This window comes from Saccopteryx bilineata, chromosome 6, assembly GCF_036850765.1.
Source record: "Saccopteryx bilineata isolate mSacBil1 chromosome 6, mSacBil1_pri_phased_curated, whole genome shotgun sequence".
Taxonomy (NCBI): Eukaryota; Metazoa; Chordata; class Mammalia; order Chiroptera; family Emballonuridae; genus Saccopteryx; species Saccopteryx bilineata.
In genome coordinates, this window is record NC_089495.1 from 210,504,432 (window position 1) to 210,525,098 (window position 20,667).

General features: G+C 62.1%; 1 protein-coding gene across 2 annotated transcripts; it reads right to left on the reverse strand.

The window, feature by feature from the left end:
- Positions 1 to 11,325: 11,325 nt before the first annotated feature.
- Positions 11,326 to 20,406, reverse strand: EEF1A2 (eukaryotic translation elongation factor 1 alpha 2). 2 transcript variants are annotated; one of them, XM_066236059.1, is made up of 8 exons: positions 20,292 to 20,406; positions 18,725 to 18,943; positions 16,737 to 16,916; positions 15,976 to 16,272; positions 14,599 to 14,749; positions 13,060 to 13,316; positions 12,171 to 12,405; positions 11,326 to 11,731 (listed from the first exon to the last, which is right to left on the reverse strand). In XM_066236059.1, exons 2-8 carry the CDS (start codon positions 18,866 to 18,868, stop codon positions 11,604 to 11,606), a joined length of 1,392 nt encoding a protein of 463 aa, XP_066092156.1. In that variant the 5' UTR covers positions 18,869 to 18,943; positions 20,292 to 20,406; the 3' UTR covers positions 11,326 to 11,603. The 2 variants fall into 2 exon arrangements, with proteins under 2 accessions (XP_066092156.1, XP_066092157.1); XM_066236060.1 differs by lacking the exon at positions 20,292 to 20,406 and adding an exon at positions 20,182 to 20,261.
- Positions 20,407 to 20,667: the final 261 nt, after the last annotated feature.

Consider the following 20,667-nt stretch of genomic DNA (forward strand, 5'->3'; position numbering starts at 1 on the left):
GCCGAGGTGGCGGCGGCGGCAGTGGCGGCGGCTCCGCGATCCTGCCGGCCCGGGCCTCGCGCGGGGACGCTGCGGCCACCTCGCTCCGCCCGGCGCCTCGCCCCGCCCCCCACGTTAACCCCAGCGACGCCGCGGCGGCCGCGGGAGGGAAGGAAGGGGCGGGAAGCGAAGGGAGGCAGGACCGGCTGAGCTAGGCAGCTCTGCCACCGGGTCGACCCCTTCTCGCTCCCACGGCCACGGCCACGTGCGCCTTGACGAGAGCACAGGCCCCTTGGTCACCTCTGAGATGGGCAGGACCAGGCTAGCGCCTGCCTGAGCGGCCTTAGTGCCCTTGGACTGGATACTTCCAAGCACAGAGAGGAGGTTCTGGCCCTCTCCACGCTCTTGGTTATATGACCCCGCCCAGGGAGATGGTGTGCTCTTGACCTCTGGGTGGACGCTGCCTGAGCCTCACCTCCACCCTGTCCCTTGGGTGTGCGGAAAGATTCTGGGGAGAACTGGGCCCAGAGGAAGGGTCCTACAAGAAGAGGCAAAGCAGAGCACCCCCACACACAGACCGCAGACAATGGGGCTCACTCGTCAGGGGTGGGGCCTTGGAGGTTTCCTCTGAAGGGACCCCAGGCAGGGCCAGGAACCCGAGGGTGCGTCCCCAGGGTGAGACCAAGGCCCGAGGCCAGTGAGGATGATGGTGCGGCAGTTCAGGACAAAGGGCGGGCGGGCTCTGGACCCAGACAGCAGGCTGTCCCCTTCAGGGAACTGGGCAGAGGCAGCCTTGCCCAGTCAGGGTGCTGAAGGTGTCCCGGGTGACGATTCCTCTGGAACCTGCTGCTGGCGGGCCAAAGGGACGGATTCCTCAGCCCCTGGGGGACCCCTGGAACCCCCCTTCCCCCCTGGGATGGCGGTGCCTCTCCTGACCACAGCCAGCCTCTCCCAAAAGAGAGGCCTGCTGAGTAGCCGGTGCTGTCCTCACCCTTAACTTGGGTTATAAAACAGCTCTGTCCCTGCTCTTCGGTCTCCAAAGTGAGTAGCCATGCAACCTGTTTTTCCTTTTTAATTCAGCGGAAAACAATGGCCGGTGCAGGCGCAGCACTGATCTGTGAGTCATCCAGAGCACGAGGACAGACAGCAGTGCCTGCCACACACCCACTCGTGCACACGGGCACACCCCAGGGGCCTCACTCCTGACTGCCCCTCCCGGCTGCCCAGGCATCAGCCACCTTCACCGCATCAGGTAGGTCTGCCCCTTGGCCTGCGCCCCTGCTGAGCCCAGGCGGCGGAAGGGGGTGGCAGTGTCGTCCATTCAAGGCCAGGGAAGGGCCAGGGTGGTGCAAGGGAAGAAGAGATGCCCTGCATTCTCCACACAGCGACCCACCCACATCCGGGTGGCATCTGGGTGACCCTCACCGTCACTCTTCAGAGGACTGGGCAAAGAGACTGCAATTCTGACATGCAAACTCCAAAAAGGGGGGGGCTGCCTCCACCTGCTAAAGGGAACCCCGGACTCTGGACCCCCTGCGCTGGGTTGGTTCTTCCCAGGGGGTGGTCCCTTTTCTGGGTCTTTGATATGAGAGTGAAGAGGGCCAATGAAGGACAAGCAATGCCCGGGGATGGGGGTGGTGAGAGGGAGGCCCCTCCAGCAGGAGTACAGACAGCCGGGCTGGCAACGGAGCCCACTGGACCCCCTGTCTCCTGTCGGCAAAGGCTCCTGGTAGGTTCCGGAAGACGCAGCCTGCGCTGGCCGAGGTTTGAACATCTGCTTCCTCTGTCACGATGTCCTTTCAGTGAGCTGGCTCGTTGATCATTCATGTTTCCACTCTGTGTCGTGCCCGCCACGAACCGTGTGTCAGCAGTAAGTCTGGTCCCTGGCGTCCCCGCCCACCCACACGAACCCCTGCAACCCCGGGCGAACGCACTCCGCGGGGGTGAATGCCATGCAAGTGACAGGAATCTCATTTATTTAAAAATAGAGGGGGGGGGGAAGCTTTCAAACTCAAGCCATCTTTGCCAAGACAGCAGGGAGGATCCAGACAAGAGTGGAAAAATTTAGATGCGCCGGACGCCCAGCTCCAGTCTCGGGAAGGCCAGCCGCCAAGCCGGGCGCTGTCCTGTCAGCACCACGGCCCCGAGCACTGTCCCCGGAACCCCCTCCCCGAGAGCCTCCTCCCTCCGTCCCCCCCACGTCACTGGCCACACTGAGCGGCCCAGCACAGACTAGGGACGAAAATGCCGGTGGCCACGTCTGTCTCAGAAGCCAGCATATAATTCTTATGGGTCTGGCCGGTCCCCGGTGTGTTTCTCTGTGTCCCCTCCCTGTGGGGAGCTCACCTCGCAGGCCCGCTCCCGGCCTCTGCGTAAGACTCATCACTGTCATGTCGCACGGAGCCTGGCACAGGTGGGGCCCCGGTGGGGGGGGTCAACAGATGTCACAACCTCTGGTAGCAGGGGTCAGATCAAAGCACCTCTGCGTTGTCCCCTTGGAGGGACCTGCACAGTGACCCTTCCCAAGATGGTCAAGGTCAGAAAGTGGCCTTGACTCTTCCTTGAAACACACTTTCTCCAGACCCTGTGTGTGTGTGTGTTGGGGGGGGGTGATGGGGGCTGACGACTCTCTCAGCCTTAACACGAGACAAGGCAGGGGACATGAGTTGGGAAGAACGGGGCCTCCCCTGGCTGGCTGGCCTGGCTGAGTGACATCAGCAGTGAGGCTGGTCCCCTAGTGGACATGGAGGTGGACCAGCTCCTGAAGCCCTGCGTGTGGGACCCTTGGGGACAGCCTCAGTCTGCTGCTCTGTTGGCACCCTGATCTGCTCACGGGTCACAGAGAAGGTGTTGGTGTCCCGGTGTTCAGCCACTCTCTGGTGCCTTGGGCCGGGGACCTGTGAGGCACAGTGGCCTGTTTGCCCAGCACCGGGACCGGGACCAGCGCCAGCACCCCAGTCTCCTCTGGCAGAGAGGGAGCGAGCTCCTTCCCCCCCGTCACGGGCCTGCGGAAAACAGATGATCCCAGTGGAGGCCCAGAGGGAACACTTCGCCGCCCGAGAAACTAGACTTAATTTGGGGAAATGAGAGCAGACAGGTTCTCCGTCACTCAGCCTCGGTCGGAGCCTGGGTGTCCCTATAATTTGGACCACAGGAAGTGCCTCTGCAGAGAGCAAGTCCCAGCCCTGCCCCCAGCCCAGGAATTTTCCATCATCAAGAGGAGGGAAAGCTGTGTCTGTCCAGCTGGTCCAGCTCGTAGGGGAGCGGGAAGTGAGGAAAAACACTTAACATGTGAAAGCATTGATTTTCTTCTTAAAAAAAAAAACACAACAGCTTACACTAAATTCAGTAAAACTTAATTTATACTTTTTTTTTCAAGGTGTCAGAGCTCTCAGCAAGCCTTCCAGCCGCAGACAAACCAGCTAATTGCATGAGGGAGCTGGCGGGTCCTCCTCGGCCACCAGGAGTCCACGGTCAGTCTCCTGTGGCCACGGAGACAGGCTCGGCCGGGGAGGCGGCCTGGATGCATCCAGAAGAGCGGAAGTCAACCTGCAGATTCCGGGTTTTCGAAGGAACCCTGTGCCATGAGGTCCTACGTCCCCCTCGTTCGCGGGACAGCTTCCAGGAGCAAGGGTGGTGTTCGGGAGGTGGTAGGTTTTGTCATTTCTCACCCCACACTCCCCTCCCACACCGGGGGGCAGATGAAGACTCTGGCCATTGTCCCCATCCTGCGGCCGATAGGAGGTGAGGAACAGACAGGCCCGGCGGCTCATACACTGTGACGCTGAGGTTGGCCCACGATCTCGCTCCCATGGCACTTTGACCTTATCCAGATGCTTTCCTCGCCGCTGACCCTTCCGCGATGTGACCTGGCCCTTCAGCCTTCAGACCACCCCAACCCCTGACCCTCCCCACGCTCCCCACCTCCCCATCCCTCACCTCAGTGAGCCTCAAGCAAGCAAAGGAGCCTTTGCAAGGACTGTTCCCTCCACCAGGAATGCTGTTCCCTCCACTGGCACCGGGAGGCCCCTGGGCCTCTTAGGGAGGAGGCCCTGCTGGGGGTCTTCCCTCTAGTGGGACCCTCGCCGTTCCCCTCGGCTCTGGTTTCTCCCCAGTCTGACACTGTCTTCCTTGCTTGTCTGCCTCCTGGTCACCTCTCTCCCCACTAGACAGGAAGCTGAGTGAGGAGCCACGCAGACACTCACAGCCCTGCACACCCCCACACACACGTGTGCACACGCTCACACACGCCACACGGGCACTCGCCACCTGTGTACATGTTCCCGTTCCGTGCTCATCGACACTTCCTTGCACAAGTGGACAGTCACTTTGTTCTTGGGAGGCCTTCGTGTAGAGCCTCCGGACAGGAGGTGCCCTCAGTGACCGGCCTGAGGCTGGCGCGGCTGGGGGCTGCCGGGTGGATTCTGGGAGGATGTGGGCAGCTCACTGTAGCGCCGTGCTGTGGAGACAGGCTCCGTGCCAGCAGCGCGGTCGGCTGCCCTGCCCACACACAGGCTGTCAGCATCTGGGTCCTGGTTGCCCGCCCACCCGGCCCAGGCCCGCCTGAATGCCTTGCTTGCTTGGCCAGATGTCCAGTAGGCTTTGGACAGAGCTGTCCAGTTTGGGGCAGGGCCCATGGGCTGTCAGAGTCCCCCCCCCCCCACTCCTACTCACCCCTCACTCAGGACAAGGTTACCACAGGAAACCAGAAAGGTGGAACAGGAAGGCTGGACTCGCTGACCAGCAAACCAGAGCCACATCCGCGCAGACAGAGCTGGATGGAGCCTGTAACCAGCACCAGGCTCTGCTGGGAGGGCCCAACGAACCGCTCTGCCAGCGCCACGGGCTCCACCGGCAGCACGGCCGGCTGCTGAGCGTGGACGAGGGTGCCCCGGGGGCTCTCTGCGCCCTGTGCCCTTGAGCAGGTCAGGCAGCCTCACAGAGACCAGGCTCCTCCTTGGCCAGAGGGAGAGAAGGGCTCCCACCTGACAGGGCTACTGAGTGCTAAGCCAAGAGGCTTCTGTAGGGCCACCGAGTGTCCTGAGACGCACTGGCACAGAGCAGGGTCCAGGAAGTGGCAGGGAGGTGCTGAGCGACCCCAGGTCCCTGCTTAGAAACACCTTCCTCCTCGGGTTCCTACAGCCCCTCCCGCTGCTGCCGGGTTCGCGTGGACAGGAATCGCCTGTCCATCCCAGCCACCCTCCCGCACCCCGCTCGGACAGGCTGATGCGTCCTGTCTCAGTGTCCCACCCACAGGACGAGAGCCACGTCGCCCAGTCGCCCCCACCTGGAGGCACCTGGTGAGGTCTGGAGACTTCTTTGGTTGCCGTGACGGGGCCGGTGATGCAGGATTCTCATGGGTGGAGGCTTTCTTACGACACAGAGGAGCTCTCCCCACCCTGCCCCAGGAATCAGCTACCCCTGGATGTCCATGGCACTGAGGTCAAGACAAAAGTTGTCTCTTCAAATGCACCTACAGTGTGTCCCTAAAGTCATGGTGCACTTTTGACCGGTCACAGGAAAGCAACAAAAGACGACAGAAGTGTGAAATCTGCACCAAATAAAAGGAAAACTCTCCCAGTTTCATACCTATTCAGTGCAGTTCGATGTGGGCTCACGCACAGATTTTTTAGGGCTCCTTAGGTAGCTATCCCGTGTAGCCTCTACAGACTTGTCACTGACTGATGGCCTACCAGAACGGGGTTTCTCCACCAAACTGCCGGTTTCCTTCAACTGCTTATCCCACCGAGTCATGTTATTCCTATGTGGTGGTGTTTCGTTATAAACGCGCCGATATTCACGTTGCACTTTGGTCACGGATTCGAATTTAGCGAGCCGCAGAACACACTGAACTTTCCTCTGTACCGTCCACATCTCGACTGGCATGGCCGTGGGCTGCTCCGCTGTATACACGGTGTTACGTCATCATCTGCGCATGCGCACATGCTGCCACATCATCCTACAGAAACTGGGAGGGTTTTCCTTTTATTTGGTGCAGATTTCACATTTCTATCGTCTTTTGTTGCTTTCCTGTGACCGGTCAAAAGTGCACCACGACTTTACTATGGACACACTGTATTTCTGGCAAGTTAGCCATTCACACCTTAGTGTGAAATAGTGCAAACAAATGGATTTTTTTTTTCTCCCTGAAGCTCAGGAGAATAAGACCATACCTAAGCCAAGCGGTGAGGATTTTCATGGGGAAGAAGGCAGGAGGCAGGGATGTGGGGGAGGACTCTGTTGAGGGCCACACCCGGCCACCCAGCGGCAACAGGGCGGGCCCGACGTCAGACTTCGACACAACCACCCTAAGTTTCTATGTCACCTCTTCCTACCTCGATGACAAAATGCCGCCTTTGCACCATCGCCGTGACGTGCCACAGCCCGCCACAGCCCACCCCGCGGCACTGTGCCTGCGACATTGGGTCGGCCGCCACACCCCTCTGGGCGGGGATTCCTGGCCTGTAAACAGGGAGCGGTGGTAAAAAAGCCTTCCCAAGACGATGACAGCATGACGAGTTAAGGTTTGTAAAGCAGCGAGAAGAGCAAGGCCTGGCATGAATAAGCGTTACATAAGCGTTCCAGTAAAAATAAATGAATCGATGTCGGGGGCCGGCTCACAGTGCACTGCCAGCCCCCGGCGTGCCGGTGACAGCCCCGGTGTCGGGACACACACGGAGGAAGTCACTTCATGTCCCAGGAGGCCCCACCCCTGCGGAGACCACAGCAACCGGCCACAGGGAAGTGACCCCGGGTCCTAATGGGGTGTGGGCATCCATAGGCCCTGCCCCCTCTGAGGGGCAAAGACTGGAAGGTGGAAGGGGGACTGGGCAAGGCTCTTCTTCTCCACCCCCTCCCCATCCCTCGATGTGTCCTCTGACGCCGTTCTGTTCTGCATTGCCCCCCCGCCCCCCACTTTCTAAGGAGCTGAGCCCTGGAACCCAGGAGCCCCTGCTGGCTTTACAGCCCAGCTTCAAACAATGGCCAGCAGTTGTCACCAGAGTCCACCCTGGGAGCTGGGCCCATCAGGCACTTGGGGTAGGCACAAGCCCGGCCCACGGCCCACATACCGTGTCCACGGAGCCTACAGGTGCAAGGCTGCCTTCCCACCCAGAGCTGCCGGGGGGCCCTAAAAGACAGCCTCCGGAGGTCTGGGGCCACCTCGCTAAGCACCTTCAGGGAGGCTGCCCAAAGCCTGATCTGGTTCCTGCCCACCCCGACCCCCACCCCTGCAGGCCTGCCTGGACGCTCTCTGGCCTCCTACAGCTTGGATCTCCCCCACCCTGCCTCCAGCCCCCACTGGGCTCCCAGTCCAGACCCAGACCCTGGTGGGCTGAGCTGAGCCAACCTCCACGCTGGCCGCAACCACGGCTGGGTTGTTCTCACCTCATGCTGTCCTGATGGGCATCTCGGCCACCCTGGCTCTCCTCCCCCTCCTCCCCAGAGGACCCCCCCACGGCGAGACACCAGGAGCAGCAAGCCTCAGGAGGAGACAGCTCCCACAGCTTCCCCCTCTGCCCTCCTCCCTTCCCCCCGACCCACCCCACAGCTTGAGCCCCTGACAGTCCAGCTACCCTAGTCAGCCTCCCTCTCGTGGCTGCAGAACAGGGACAGCTGCCCAGCGGGCTTGGGCCCAGCCGCCCACGAACACCTCCCAGGGGCTCAATTTGGACTCCAGACTGCCAGCCAGCAGCACAGGTAGAGTCAAGACACGCACGCACACGCTCTCTCTCTCTAGCACATACACACGAATCCAAACCCATGTGTGTACACACGTGCACGAGCATGAACATACACATGCATGCACGCATGTGCATACGCTCACTGCCCCAGCTTCCGAGGGCTCCGGACACCCCACTCCACTCCCCACACAGATCCGCACAGCCCCACCCGCAGGCCACCCTCACGCAGGAGCACATGGCCGACACTGGCTCACACCCAGACCCCACTGCGGCACCCAGCAAGAGACCCCCACGCACGGCTACCCACACGGGCCACTCCCTGGTGACAGACCACCCTGGGGTGTGCTCACAGGGGTCTGAAACCGCTGTGAGGAAACTGGGCTGTCCTGCCAAGGACACCCTGCAGCCTGGGGAGGGAAGGAGTTGCTTCCTGCCCGGAAGGGAGGGTGTCGTGAGCCCCGGGACCACCAGGGCAGGGGCAGATCCGACTCGGCCAGCTCAGCAGCCCCCGAGGCCTCCCCAGCTCGTGAATTTTTCAGAGGCTCCCACAGTGCAGACTGAAGCTGCTGGCGGGGTCCCCGCGGGTCGGGTCCCGCTCTAAATTATTCACCAGCCCAGGGGAGTGCGGAAGCATCCGCCCCAAGGCCGGTTTCAGGGCTCGGGCACCAGCTCCTCCGACGGGCACTTCTCCGAGCCCCTGCGTCCCCCTCAGCAGCCCGGCTGTCCCAGCAGGTGTGAGCACCGTGACCCCAGCTCGGGCCCCGGCTCCGAGATTCTCCTGCCTCCCAGGCTAGGGCCCCTCGCCAGCCCACTGCACTGTCCAGCGAGCTGCCCACGGGGCTCCCCAGGCTAAGGCCACCCCTACCTACCCCGCTCCCCTGCCTGCCTGCCTGCGGAGGGAAAGGACCCAGAGTGTGCCCCGGTACGCCACCCCTGCCCGCCCCAGCCTCCGCTTTGATGGTCACTCCCGGAGCTGGACAGTGCTGCACCCAGGAGCGCTGACCACAGCGGTCATCCAGACCTTCCCACGGCCTGCCGGGGTGCCACCTGCCCTGTCCTCAGCATGTGTGACAAGCAGAGCTGGGACTCAGCACCTCTGCCGAGATCAGTGCTCCGGGTCCCCAGAACCTTCCAGAAGACTCTTTTAGGCCAGAACTGTTTTCTCAACACCAGGGGGCTGCTCCCCCGCAGTCTGTCCACACAGCGAGGATTCCTCATGATGTGCAAGGGACGTGTGTGCTTGTTTTAAGTGTCTCGGTTTTCATTTCCAGTATGCTCAGCGTCCATAGGTTACACCTCAGCCACATTTGACCCTGGAGAGCCTGAGACCCACAGCCCTGAGTGTCACGCTGGGCACTCTGCCCCACCCTGCACACCCCCCAGCCTCCCCTCCTGACAGGCGGGCACAGCTCACCTCGACTTGGCCTCAGGCCACGACCCCCACACAGAAATCCCTCCCACTGAGTGTGGGTTGGCCAGAAACAGCAGGAGATGGGACCCCTGCCCAGCCCCCAGCCTGTAGGGTGCTGGAGGCAGGGGAGCCCCCCACCTAAAAGTCAGAGGGGAAAATCTTGAGGGAGGTGCTGCCCTCTCGTGGGCACCAGGAGGTACTGCAAGCCCCGCCAGACCGAGGCACCAGATTTCAGCCTCCACTCTCGTCCCTGTTGCCCCGCCCACCCCGCCTTGCGGCCCCGCCCCGAGTCGGTCTCCAAAAGTGCAATGAGGCCCGGAGCCCTGCCAGGTTTCAGACTTGCGGGCTTGGAACTTCTTGGACCTGCCTCCTCCATCACCCCACACCCAAAGTGGTGCCCCAGGCATAAAGACCCTCCTCAGAAGGCCCAGCCTCCACTCGGGGCCGTGGATGGGAACGGGCACAGGCTCCCACCTCTGTCCTCACACGCTCCTGGAAGTCCACCAGCCAGGGCGGACCTGGGGCCCCATCCCAAGCACACCCCTCTGGAGGGCAGGCAGCATGGCCGGGTGTGTGGAGAGGCTCCCAGAGGGGACCAGTGACTGCATAGGAGGGTGAGTGACAACTCAGGGACCCCGCTGGGACTGGTTTCCACGCCAATCCTGCCTCAGGCCGGCAGGTGTCTTCAATTTGATCCCAATTCTAACTGGGACAAGCGTATTAGGACCGCTTCCGGGGGCAGACAGGCTCTGCAGGGTCACACCAGGCTCGCCACCCCACCCCCAGCCCCGTGATAGTGGCCAAGGAGGGTTCAGGTCGGGCCAGGGGCTCAATACCGGGGCAGGAAGCACCCAGTTCCCTTGGGCAGGGTCTCCAGACAAAATCCACAGACTGGTTTGAATCTCAGGTAAACACCAAATACTTCGTCAGTGTAAATATTATAGGGGACAGATTGACGTGGAAAAGTACTGTTTGTCCAAAATCCAAATTTGCCTGGGCGTTCCTGTGTCTGTGTTTGCCTCCTAAGAGACCACGGTGGGTCAGCCCAGACCCCTCCCCACGGGTCTGCAGCCGCCCCAACCCCCCAGGAAGTGCGTTCCGGCTGCTGGGGTCTTCCTTGTCCTTGTCCCACTCTCCCTTCATGCAGCCTCCAGGGACCCATCCCCTCCACGGGACCGGCGGGGAGACCCCAGCAGCCCCACCACAGGCATCTCTGAACCACGTGTAACCCCCTCTCCCGACTGGCAGCATCTCCATCCCCATGGTCATGGGCTGGATGTGCCCCTAGAGATTTCAGGCCCCATCATCCCTGGGGTTTGTGATGTGACCTCTGTAGGAAGAAAGGGTTTTGCCAAAGTGAGTGACTACATTAAGGATCTTGGGATGAGATCATCCCAGATTACCCAGGTGGGGCCTTCAATGCAATCACATGTCCTTGTGAGAGGGAGGCAGAGGAGACCATGTGGCCGCCCAGGCAGAGACTGTGGAGTGGAGCGGCCACAGCCAAGGGGGAGAGGCGAGGAGCGGCCCCCTGCCCTCTCCCCGGAGGGAGGGTGCCCCTGCCGACGCCTTGATCTTGATTCTGTCCCTGATATTGGACTGGGAGGGTGACTCTGATATTGGACTGGGAGGGTCCCTGCCTGCTGCTGTGAGCTTGCAGCCAGGGTCACATGCTGCAGGGGGCTCTCACACTTTGGGAGCCTGCACCCCGAGCACCTCAACCCCTTGTGCAGACCCAGCGGCTGAGCAGGGAGTCATCCCGCCATCCCCACCCTCCTGAGGGGCAGGACTGATGTGGTGCTGCCTCCAGCCACGAGTGACCGGCTGGGGAAGGGGGCCCTGGGAACCTGGAGGAGGGACAGTGTATGGGAGAGAGAGAGAGAGAGAGAGAGAGAGAGAGAGAGGCACTCAGCTCTCATCCGGCTCCCAGGGACCCTAAAACATCCGGCCTCTCCCACCCCCAGCCTGCAGATCCCAAGTGGCCAATTCTTTGTCCTGGACGCCCCCATGGGGGCAACTGCAAAGCCCCCTCATGGCCAGCCAGACCAGCTGGACTTGGATCCAACCTCCTGGGCTGGGCCACTCCCTGCAACCAGGCCCCACAGTCCCCCCCCCTGGGCGACACAGGCCACCGGCCGGCCGGAGCGATGGACGCTGCTGGGCACAGGCAGGAAGGGGCCTGCGGAGGGCGCAGGGGGCCCCCTGGCCGGGCGGGCAGCCCCCACCCCACCCAGCAGCAGGCACACACGGCTCTGGGGTCGCTCGGTTTATTGGTAAAACGGGCACTGAGCGAGGCAGAGGCTGGAGGCGGAAGCCGGGGCGGCGGGGGCGCTTTTCCTCTTGAAGAACTTCCACTGGACCTTGATGGCGAGCATCCAGTCGCTGACGGAGAGCCTCTGACACGCGGAGGTGCAGACATGCGCCTGGCGAGGGGGCGGGGCGCCGGGGCGGGGGCGGGGCGGAGGGCGGGGCAGGGGCAGGGGGCGGGGCGCGGCGCCGCCGGGAAGGGTCGCGCCGCGGGCGCCCGCGCTTCACTTGCCCGCTTTCTGCGCCTTCTGCGCCGACTTGGTGACTTTGCCGGCGCCACCGCTCTTCTTCTCCACGTTCTTGATGACGCCCACGGCCACTGTCTGCCGCATGTCACGCACGGCAAAGCGACCTGTGGGGAGGAGCGGGAGGGGTGGGCGGAGCTCCCGGGCCCCGCCCATCAGGATGCAGCGCGCGTGCGCACTCGCGCTTGCAGCATCCTCTGCAGGCCCTGGGTACCAGCCAAGGAATCTCGAGCTGGGCGCCAAGCTCCTATGCCTGTGGGTTCACCTACGGTATCGAGGGCAGCCCGCTGGAGGCAGGCGGCGGTCAGTCCAAATTCCGCCACTTAGACTAGCTGTGGGCCTTGGGTGTGTCACTTAAGGACCATCATCTGCAGAGAGGGACACCATCCCAGGCCTGCTCAGTGGGCCACCTGTGCCCCATAAGAGGAGGCCATGAGTCCCCTAAGCTCTAAGAGCAGCAGAAAAGTAAAGCTGCCCTCCCCCACACTGGTGCCTTCGGCCTGGATCAGCTGCCTGGGGATTGGACTTCCCTCACCCCTTACTCACCAAGAGGTGGGTACTGGGAGAAGCTCTCCACACACATGGGCTTGCCAGGGACCATCTCCACAATGGCCGCATCGCCCGACTTCAGAGACTTGGGGTTGTCCTCTAGCTTCTTGCCAGATCGCCGGTCTATCTTTTCCTTCAGCTCAGCAAACTTGCAGGCAATGTGGGCCGTGTGGCAGTCAATGACAGGCGAGTAGCCGGCGCTGATCTGCCCAGGGTGGTTCAGAATGATGACCTATGGGCGGAGTGACATAAGGCCATCAGTGACAGGTAGGTACCAAAGCAAGGAGAGGCTACAGCCCACCTCCCGGGTATCTGGGGCCCAGAGTGCTGACCATGGAGGAAGGTCCAACTTTGTATGGGAGTCCAGCCCCTCCACACCCAGACCCTGAGGTCATCACTAAGCATTTGAAACAGAGATAAACAACAGACAGGTGCACTGTCTGAAAGGGCCAGTGGGTCGCTTGTCCTGTCAAGCCTGGCCAGAATGAAGGCAAAGGAAATGACAAAACTGGGCCTCAGTTTTTATGTCAGTTACATCTCAATAAAACCATTTTTTTACAGAGCTGTCATGTGAAGAGTTGATCAAAGAAGGTACAGTGAAAATGTAGAGAATAAAAGAATGACAGCAATGTCTCTGGCAACAATTTGATAAAAAGCATTTTCAGGACCCAAGTGGGACCTTAGTGAGAACTGAAGGGACAGACCTGGGCCCACCTCACATCCGCCCTTCCTGTGTGCTCTGAGCCCCACATCAACCTCTCCAGGCCTTGGGGTGGAGGTCCGAGTTCTCTCCAGCACCAGGCCAAGAGGGTGTTCAGTGGCCATTTACAGCCCCATTACCACCCCTGTGGGAACGGGCTCCAGTGGTCACCACATGGCCACCCACCTGGGAGGTGAACTGGGCGGCCTCCTGGGGGGGGTCAGACTTGCTGTCCCCACACACATTGCCCCGGCGAATGTCCTTGACTGACACATTCTTCACATTGAAGCCGACATTGTCGCCAGGCAGGGCCTCGCTCAGAGCCTCGTGGTGCATCTCCACTGACTTCACCTCCGTGGTGATGTTCACGGGTGCAAAGGTCACCACCATGCCAGGTCGAAGGATGCCCGTCTCCACTCGGCCCACGGGCACAGTGCCAATGCCTGGGCCCAGAGGAAAGGGGCTGTGAGGAGTGGGCGGGAACAAGGGTATGCCCCTGGTCGTGTCCGGCAGGCATTGGGCATTGTCATGTGGAGAGAGTGATGGGACAGGGAGACCCCGGATGAGGAAGACACACTGAGAGGCTCACAGAGAAGTGGAGGCTCCCCCGAACCCACAGAAAAAGAAGGGACTGAACATGAGAGTTCTCAGAACCTCTCAGAAGGGGAGAGGAGCAAAGAGAGGGCCATCTGGACCAGCGGTCCCTTTCCTGCCCCCAGGTGGCAGCTGTCCCAGAAGGGGACACTAGTCTCTCCCTTCTCTGAGGCCCCTCCTTGTGAGGCACCTGTATCCCAGCAGGTAGAGGACAGCGGACCTGGGATTGCCTGACCCGGCTTTGATGATGCTGGTTCCAGGGGTTATCCCTAGAGGGACATGGGCGTCGCCACACTTCCCATGATTCTGCTCACGCTTGTGTGGCCACCCAGTGGGTGTCTGGTCTCCCCACAGTATGTCAGGGGAGGCCCCACCTCCATCTCCCTGGCTCTGATGGAGACTCATGTGGCATTACAGTATGACAAAGACTAGGCTGGTGGCTGCCCTCTGTGCTGGGTCAGCATGACACCCCCCACACACACCCTGCACACAGGCCCCTGACAGCTCTAGCCACAGACCCTCATGGGTCTCACACTTGTTTACATCTCTGTATCATCTCATGAACAGCATTACTCATTCCTGGAGTGGACTGTCTCCTACAAGATGGGGACTTCCAGGAAGAGGAAGATCTGTGAGTCACTCCTGTGCCATCACCCTGTGCCACTAGCTCCTGGCATAAGACCAAGCACTTACTTAGCGGGAAGACGACCTGGCAGACACTGGACAGACTGATAGATGCGTGGAGGTGGGAAGCTGAATAAAAGGACAGTTGGACAGGGGGATATAGATAGGTGGGGTTTTGAGTGGACAGACGGACAGACAGACAGATGAAGAGATGGATGGATGAATGGTTGGACGGTTGGACGAGGGATGGATGGGTGTTGGATGGATGGATGATGGATGGATGGATGGATGGGGGATGGATGGATGGAGATGGATAAAGGATGGATGAGGGATGGATAGATGGTACCCCAGAAATTGTGTAGTGTAAGAGGAGAGGCACAAATACCCTGGCTTTGGGAGCTCCTTGCGGGTGCCCTGGTCTCAGGAGAAGGGTCTGAGAGCCAGAGCTGACTGAAGTGGGCTAGGTACATGCAGTGGACCAGCAGGGGGTCCCGCGCCCTCACTCACCACCAATCTTGTACACGTCCTGCAGGGGCAGGCGCAGCGGCTTGTCCGTGGGGCGCGTGGGGGGCAGGATCGTGTCCAGGGCCTCCAGAAGGGACACCCCACTGGCGTTCCCTTCTTTACGCTCCACTTTCCAGCCCTTGAACCATGGCATCTGGGCAGGAAGAAAGTGGCACCCATCACAGAGCCGGCCTGTGCCCACCGCACCCTCTACAGCCTAAGGGCTCACTGAGTTCCTAAACAGCCGGCCCCTTCACAGCTCACACTCCCAAAGTCACAGAGACACTGGGCAGGGAGACAAAGGGAAACAGAGCACCCACCTTGGCCCAGACCAGACAAAGATTATCAGGCCAGGCCAGAGGCAAAGAGTCCAGCCTTGGCCCCGGAGATCACTGCGCCCACTGTCTCCAGGTGCAGCCAACACATCACTACCCAGGGCTTCTCCTGACAGCAGAGCCAGCACTCTGCTGGCACCAAACGCCCAACCCACCAGCCTCAGGGGAGACAAGGAGAGTGGGCCTGCCACCCCACGTCCCAGGTCCATTCCTGGGGACAGTGTCCTCTAGACAGACCAGGTCAAAAGCCGTGAGGGGAACCCAGCTACACAGCAGGCTACCCACATGGAGAATGTGGGGGTTGGTGTCCTGTCGGCCTGCTCAGGAGGGTGGAGGGTGCAGCCAGCTCTACACAAGATCTTGTGAGGAAATGTGCAATCCACAACACGCAAACATGCATCCCAGCAAGATGGGGGGGGTCCTCCGGCTGCAACCATGGCCACAGGGCTCCAGGGCTGTCTCGCCTGGCTCTCCCGAGGGTCCCCCCACGTCTGCCTCCCTCCGTGTGGGCAGCTGCGGTGCTGGCCAGAGTGAGTAGCCACCCTTCTGGGCCCGGGTGTGCTCTGGCTTGACAGTGCTTGGGCACTAGGTCTCGGGTTCCACAAACTCAAAACAACCAGGCACCACATAGCTCCTCCTGCCGAGTCAGACTCCTGAACTGCCCAAGTGACCAACAGAGAGCCGCCCCTCGGCCCTTCCCAGAGCCCAGCCAGCTCCAGGCTCCGAGGGGCCCCTGGAGGGTGTGGAAGCTCACTGTGCCACGGCACAGCGCCCAGAGACAGGGCACATGGGCCCCAGCGGCTGCCGTTCCTGCAGTGTTGGCCTGGGGGATTGTTCTAGCCAGAGGAAGGGCCATAGAAGCCTCTGCCAGCCTCACGTGGACCCCAAGGACACCCACAGGGGGCTGCCTCTCACAATGGTACAGGTTAAGGGAGACCAGTTCGGCCGAGGGGAGTCTGGGAACAAGCCCTCCGACCCTGCGCTTTTGACCTGGCTTGGGGAGGGGTCTGAGCAGCCCCACCCCCCACCCCCACCAGGCACTCACGTTGGGCGAGGGCTCCAGCATGTTGTCACCGTGCCAGCCCGAGATGGGCACGAAGGGCACCGTGGCCGGGTTGTAGCCGATCTTCTTGATGTAGGCGCTGACCTCCTTGACGATCTCGTCGTAGCGCTTCTCGCTGTAGGCGGGCTCCGTGGAGTCCATCTTGTTGACGCCCACGATGAGCTGCTTCACGCCCAGCGTGTAGGCCAGCAGCGCGTGCTCCCGCGTCTGCCCGTTCTTGGAGATGCCCGCCTCGAACTCGCCGACTCCAGCGGCCACGATCAGCACCGCGCAGTCCGCCTGCCCGCGGGGCCCGGCACCGTGTGAGCCCAGACCCTGCCTGTGTCCAGCCCTCCTCCGGGCCGCAGACGGGCCTGGGTGGGTCACTGGGTGTGGGGCCTGGGAATCTTGACCTTAGAGGCAGTGGCAGGGGCTCATCCCTCTGTCTGTCTGTCTGTCTGAATTTCTGCCCACATCTCGGTGACCTCGTCCTAGCCTCTGAGTTTGTCTATCTGCAGAGGTGGCTTTGACCGTGAGCTGGCTGTCCTAATGGGCACCCTTGCCTGGCTCAGCTGCTGGGGCCTTTAATCTGTTCTCTGGGTGACTCTGTTCCAAGCGGTGGCAAAGGGGAGGGTCTTGTGCCCTGACAAGGAAGCAAAGGATACCCAACCACCTCTCAATGACTCCGGGGTCCCCCAGAGTCTTCCGGACGGGCACCCTTGCCCCACCTCCTGGGCCACCCCTGGCCCCGGCGGCCTGCCCACCTGGGACGTGCCGGTGATCATGTTCTTGATGAAGTCGCGATGGCCCGGGGCGTCAATGATCGTGATGTAATACTTGGTGGTCTCGAACTTCCACAGGGAGATGTCGATGGTGATGCCACGCTCCCGCTCCGCCTTCAGCTTGTCCAGCACCCAGGCGTACTTGAAGGAGCCTTTCCCCATCTGGAGGGGTGTGGCACGGCTCAAAGCAGGACCCAGGACCCGGCCAACCGGGCCAGCAGGTCCCGGGGGCCACGGGAACAGTATGTCACAGCAGAGAGGCCCAGAAGACAGGCAGGGGACGAACCCCAGCCCCCCTCTCTCTCCACTGGGACCTTGGGACGCTGGACCCACTCTGGAACAAGGCAGCTGGACACGAGAACCTCTGAGGAACAGCTAGACCTCAATCCGTCCCTGCCGGGGACAGGTCACCCTGGCTCCCCAAGTCCAGCCTCCTGCAGCTTAAATGGGCGCAACTCAAGCATTCACCAGTAGATGGCGCAAGGGCCTGGGACCAGCCCTTTGGAGAGAAGCTGCTGGCCAAACCCCTCCCCTGGCTGGGGGCTCCCCTTTATCTGGAGCGGGGACCCCCCAGATCCCCGCCTCCGCCAGAGGCCAACAGCACCACTGCGTTCAGGCTGTCAAACCAGAAAACCCTCTGTGATTTCTTTGTAAGGGAACAAAAGAGAAAGGCTCAATGAGGTTGCAAGCGAAGGCCTGGCTTTCCAGCTCTTTCCACGGCCAGCCAGGCTTCTGAGCTGAGGCTCCTCCCCCTCCCTGGCCCCACCTGAGCCTGGGAAGCAAGGCCCGGCTACTGGCTACAAACACCTGTGCCCAGCGCCCAGCAAGACCCCCACGCCAGGGCCGGGAAATGCCATTAGGACAGAGGCTTCGGCCACTGCCCAGCTGGACAGAGCTTCCTGCCAGGGCCCTGTACAGACAGGACTCTTCGCGTGAGCACACACACTCACACACACACACACACACACACACACACACACACACACACCCAGGCTGCCCAGCCAGAAGGACCACCCAGACAGGACCCAGGAGACCTGAGCCAGATGCCCCGGAAACACCCTCAGCCTCCCTGCCTCCGCCCGGCTCCAGACTGACAGGGAGGAGTGACACAGCGCTGGGGTCCAGGCATAAAGGGAGGTCCCTCAGAGCACCCTCACCCCACCCCGAGGCCAGAACTTGCCCCCTCCTGGGCCCTGGCCCCAGCCACTCTGTCATCCAGGCAAGAGCCCTGACAGCTCCCCCAGATAGGGGCCTCTCACAGAGCCCAGGGACAGGGGAGTAAGGGGTGCAGAAAACAGACCCCTACTCCATGGCTACTTCCCACCCACAGGGGCCAAGGAGCAGCTTCAAGAGAGGGGAGGTCAGCCTACGGGGCCTCTCTCATCCTTATTAGTAACTGAGCCTCCCCCCACCCCCCGCCAAAGGGCACCACGCTGGACAAGCAGCCCTCCCCAGCCAGACACGAGAAAATGGAGCTGATGGGCTAGGTGCCCATCAATCAACTATAAATAGCCAGAGTCCTGGCCCAGCCCTGGGACAAGTGAGGGCAGTGCCACTTTCAGCCCCAGACTTCAGTGGTAGAGACACGGGAACCCAGCCCTGGGGGGCCCCAAAAGACAGGCTCCAGGGCCCCCAAGTCCAGTGTGGCAAAGTGTTCCGGAGCCTTCGGAGCAGGTCAGACATGCAGCCTCCAGGCCACCTCTGACCCTGGGCCAAACACAGCAAGCCACCCACCTCCCCCACCAACCACATCCTAAGAGAGAAGAGGCCCCTGGTCCCCCCCAGAACCACTCCCATCTGGACCCTCAGAGATATAGCAGGTCCTTGAGGGCTCAGACCTCTCCTGCCCTGGAGGTAAGCTGAACCCCGTGCCCCGGAGTCAGAGAAGGTGAGCCCAACCTCTGAGTGGGAACCCACCCTCACGGCGGAGGGCAGAGGTGGGAGCCCCTGCCCCTCAACCCCAGACTCACCTCAGCAGCCTCCTTCTCAAACTTCTCGATGGTCCTCTTGTCGATGCCCCCACACTTGTAGATGAGGTGGCCTGTCGTGGTGGACTTGCCCGAGTCCACGTGGCCGATGACCACGATATTGATGTGGGTCTTCTCCTTGCCCATGGTGCCCGAGGTGTGAAGAGGGGCTGCTCAACTTGGGGTGCTCTGGCTCGGGGAGGGAGGTGCTGAGCAGTGATTCTGAGTGAGGGGGGGGGACAGGGGGACAGAGAGCAAAGACACAGCCCAGCACAAGTCAACAGCTCACAGACCTAGTCTCCGAAGCCGAGCCAAGTCTCCGCGCTTGGTGAGGAGGGAAGAGCCGCCCCCCCAGCCTGTGCTTGACCTAGCGGAGCCAAGCGGCAAGCCCAAATGGCCCAATCTGCTATAAATTTCTAGGCCCACAGAGCACCCCCCCACACACACACACGGAAGAGTTTAACCCCCACCTGGAGACACCGAGAAACACCAGGCTGGGTGAGCCTCATGACCGGCCAGGAGCCCGGTGATGAGTCAGCCTGCCCGGCTCTCCAGTGCCCTTTCCCAGCGCTGCTCCCTCACCCGAAGTCCCCGGGGCAGGCTGGACACTGTCCCCCACCCCACCCACCGCACCCACCCCCGCCAGCAGAGCTGCACAGGGGAGGATGGTCCGAGCGCCCCACGCTCCTCCTCAGGCAGGTACGGCGCCATCTTCCTCTCTTCCCCGCCTGGCAGGCACCAGGGACACAGGCTCGCCCAGAGCTCGGACAGGACAATGTGGTGCCCAGAATAGCCCGGGCACTCCCTAATCTGGGCAGGGGGGCGGATAGTAGGGTAGAGAGGTGAGGTTGGGGGGGGGGTCCCTGCTCTGTCCACAGGAAGGAGAATCTAGCCCCAAGACAACCTCAGCAGGTGCCAACAGAGATGCCTTCATCCTGGTGGAAATGGGGGCACCCCTTCCCCTCTTCCCCCTAGTCAGGGACCCAGGGTCACAGCCCCTGTCCCATCCTGGAGGTCAAGGGAGAATTCTAGGCAGCCCAAGAAGGGCCAGGCGGTTGGGGGAGGGAAAGCAAAACAGCAACGCCAATGCTGGGGTCCGGACACCAGGTGGACTCCAGGGGAGAGGGGAGGGGGTTGCTGACCAGGGCCCCCCAGGTTTCTCCGCCTCTCCCTCCCCCATTCCACCTCTCGGGCACCCCCAGAGGCCCGACCCCCACCAGCCTCCAGCCCTGACGACCCTGCCCCAAACCAGCAGGCCCCCCCCCGGGTGGTCCCAAGGTCACGGCAGCAGGGCCATCGTCACCGCCCAGGAGACCGGCCCGCTGCCGCCACGTAAACAAGCGCTACCGAGAAGCCCTCTCCCCACCCTCGGCCGCCCATGGGAACCGACCCCTGGTGTCGGTCGGGACGCGCGGGATAGGCGGCCCAGACCCCCCGCGGCGAGCAGCCCAGCCTCACACCAGGTGCGGGGGCCCAGCGCCTCTCTGTCCCCAGGACCGGTCCCTGGGAAGGGGACCCTCTGCGGAAGGCTGGAGGTAGGAGCGGGGCCCCGGGGACCGAGCGTTCTTACCCAGAGCCAAGGTCTCAGCCAGAGGGACCGGCGGCGCCGGCGCCCGCGGTTTTATCTCTCCAGGAGGGGGTCCACCTATTGACGGAGAGGGCGCAATGCACTGCGCCCCTGCACTACGGCAATGCGGTACCGGCGGGCGGGGCCGGGGGCGGGGATGCGAGGGACGCAGGGATACGGGGACCGCGGGCTCGCGGACGCGCGCGCGGGCGCGACGGGGGACGCGAGAGGAGGATGCAGAGCAGGGAGAGCGCTACAAAGGCGCAGAGACGAGACGCACCCCGAGGGAGCGCAGGCGAGAGAAAAACAGGCGGAGGCGGCGGCAGCGGGCGGAGAGCGGGGGGCAGGGAGAGGGAGACGAGAGGAGGGAGGGGCAGAG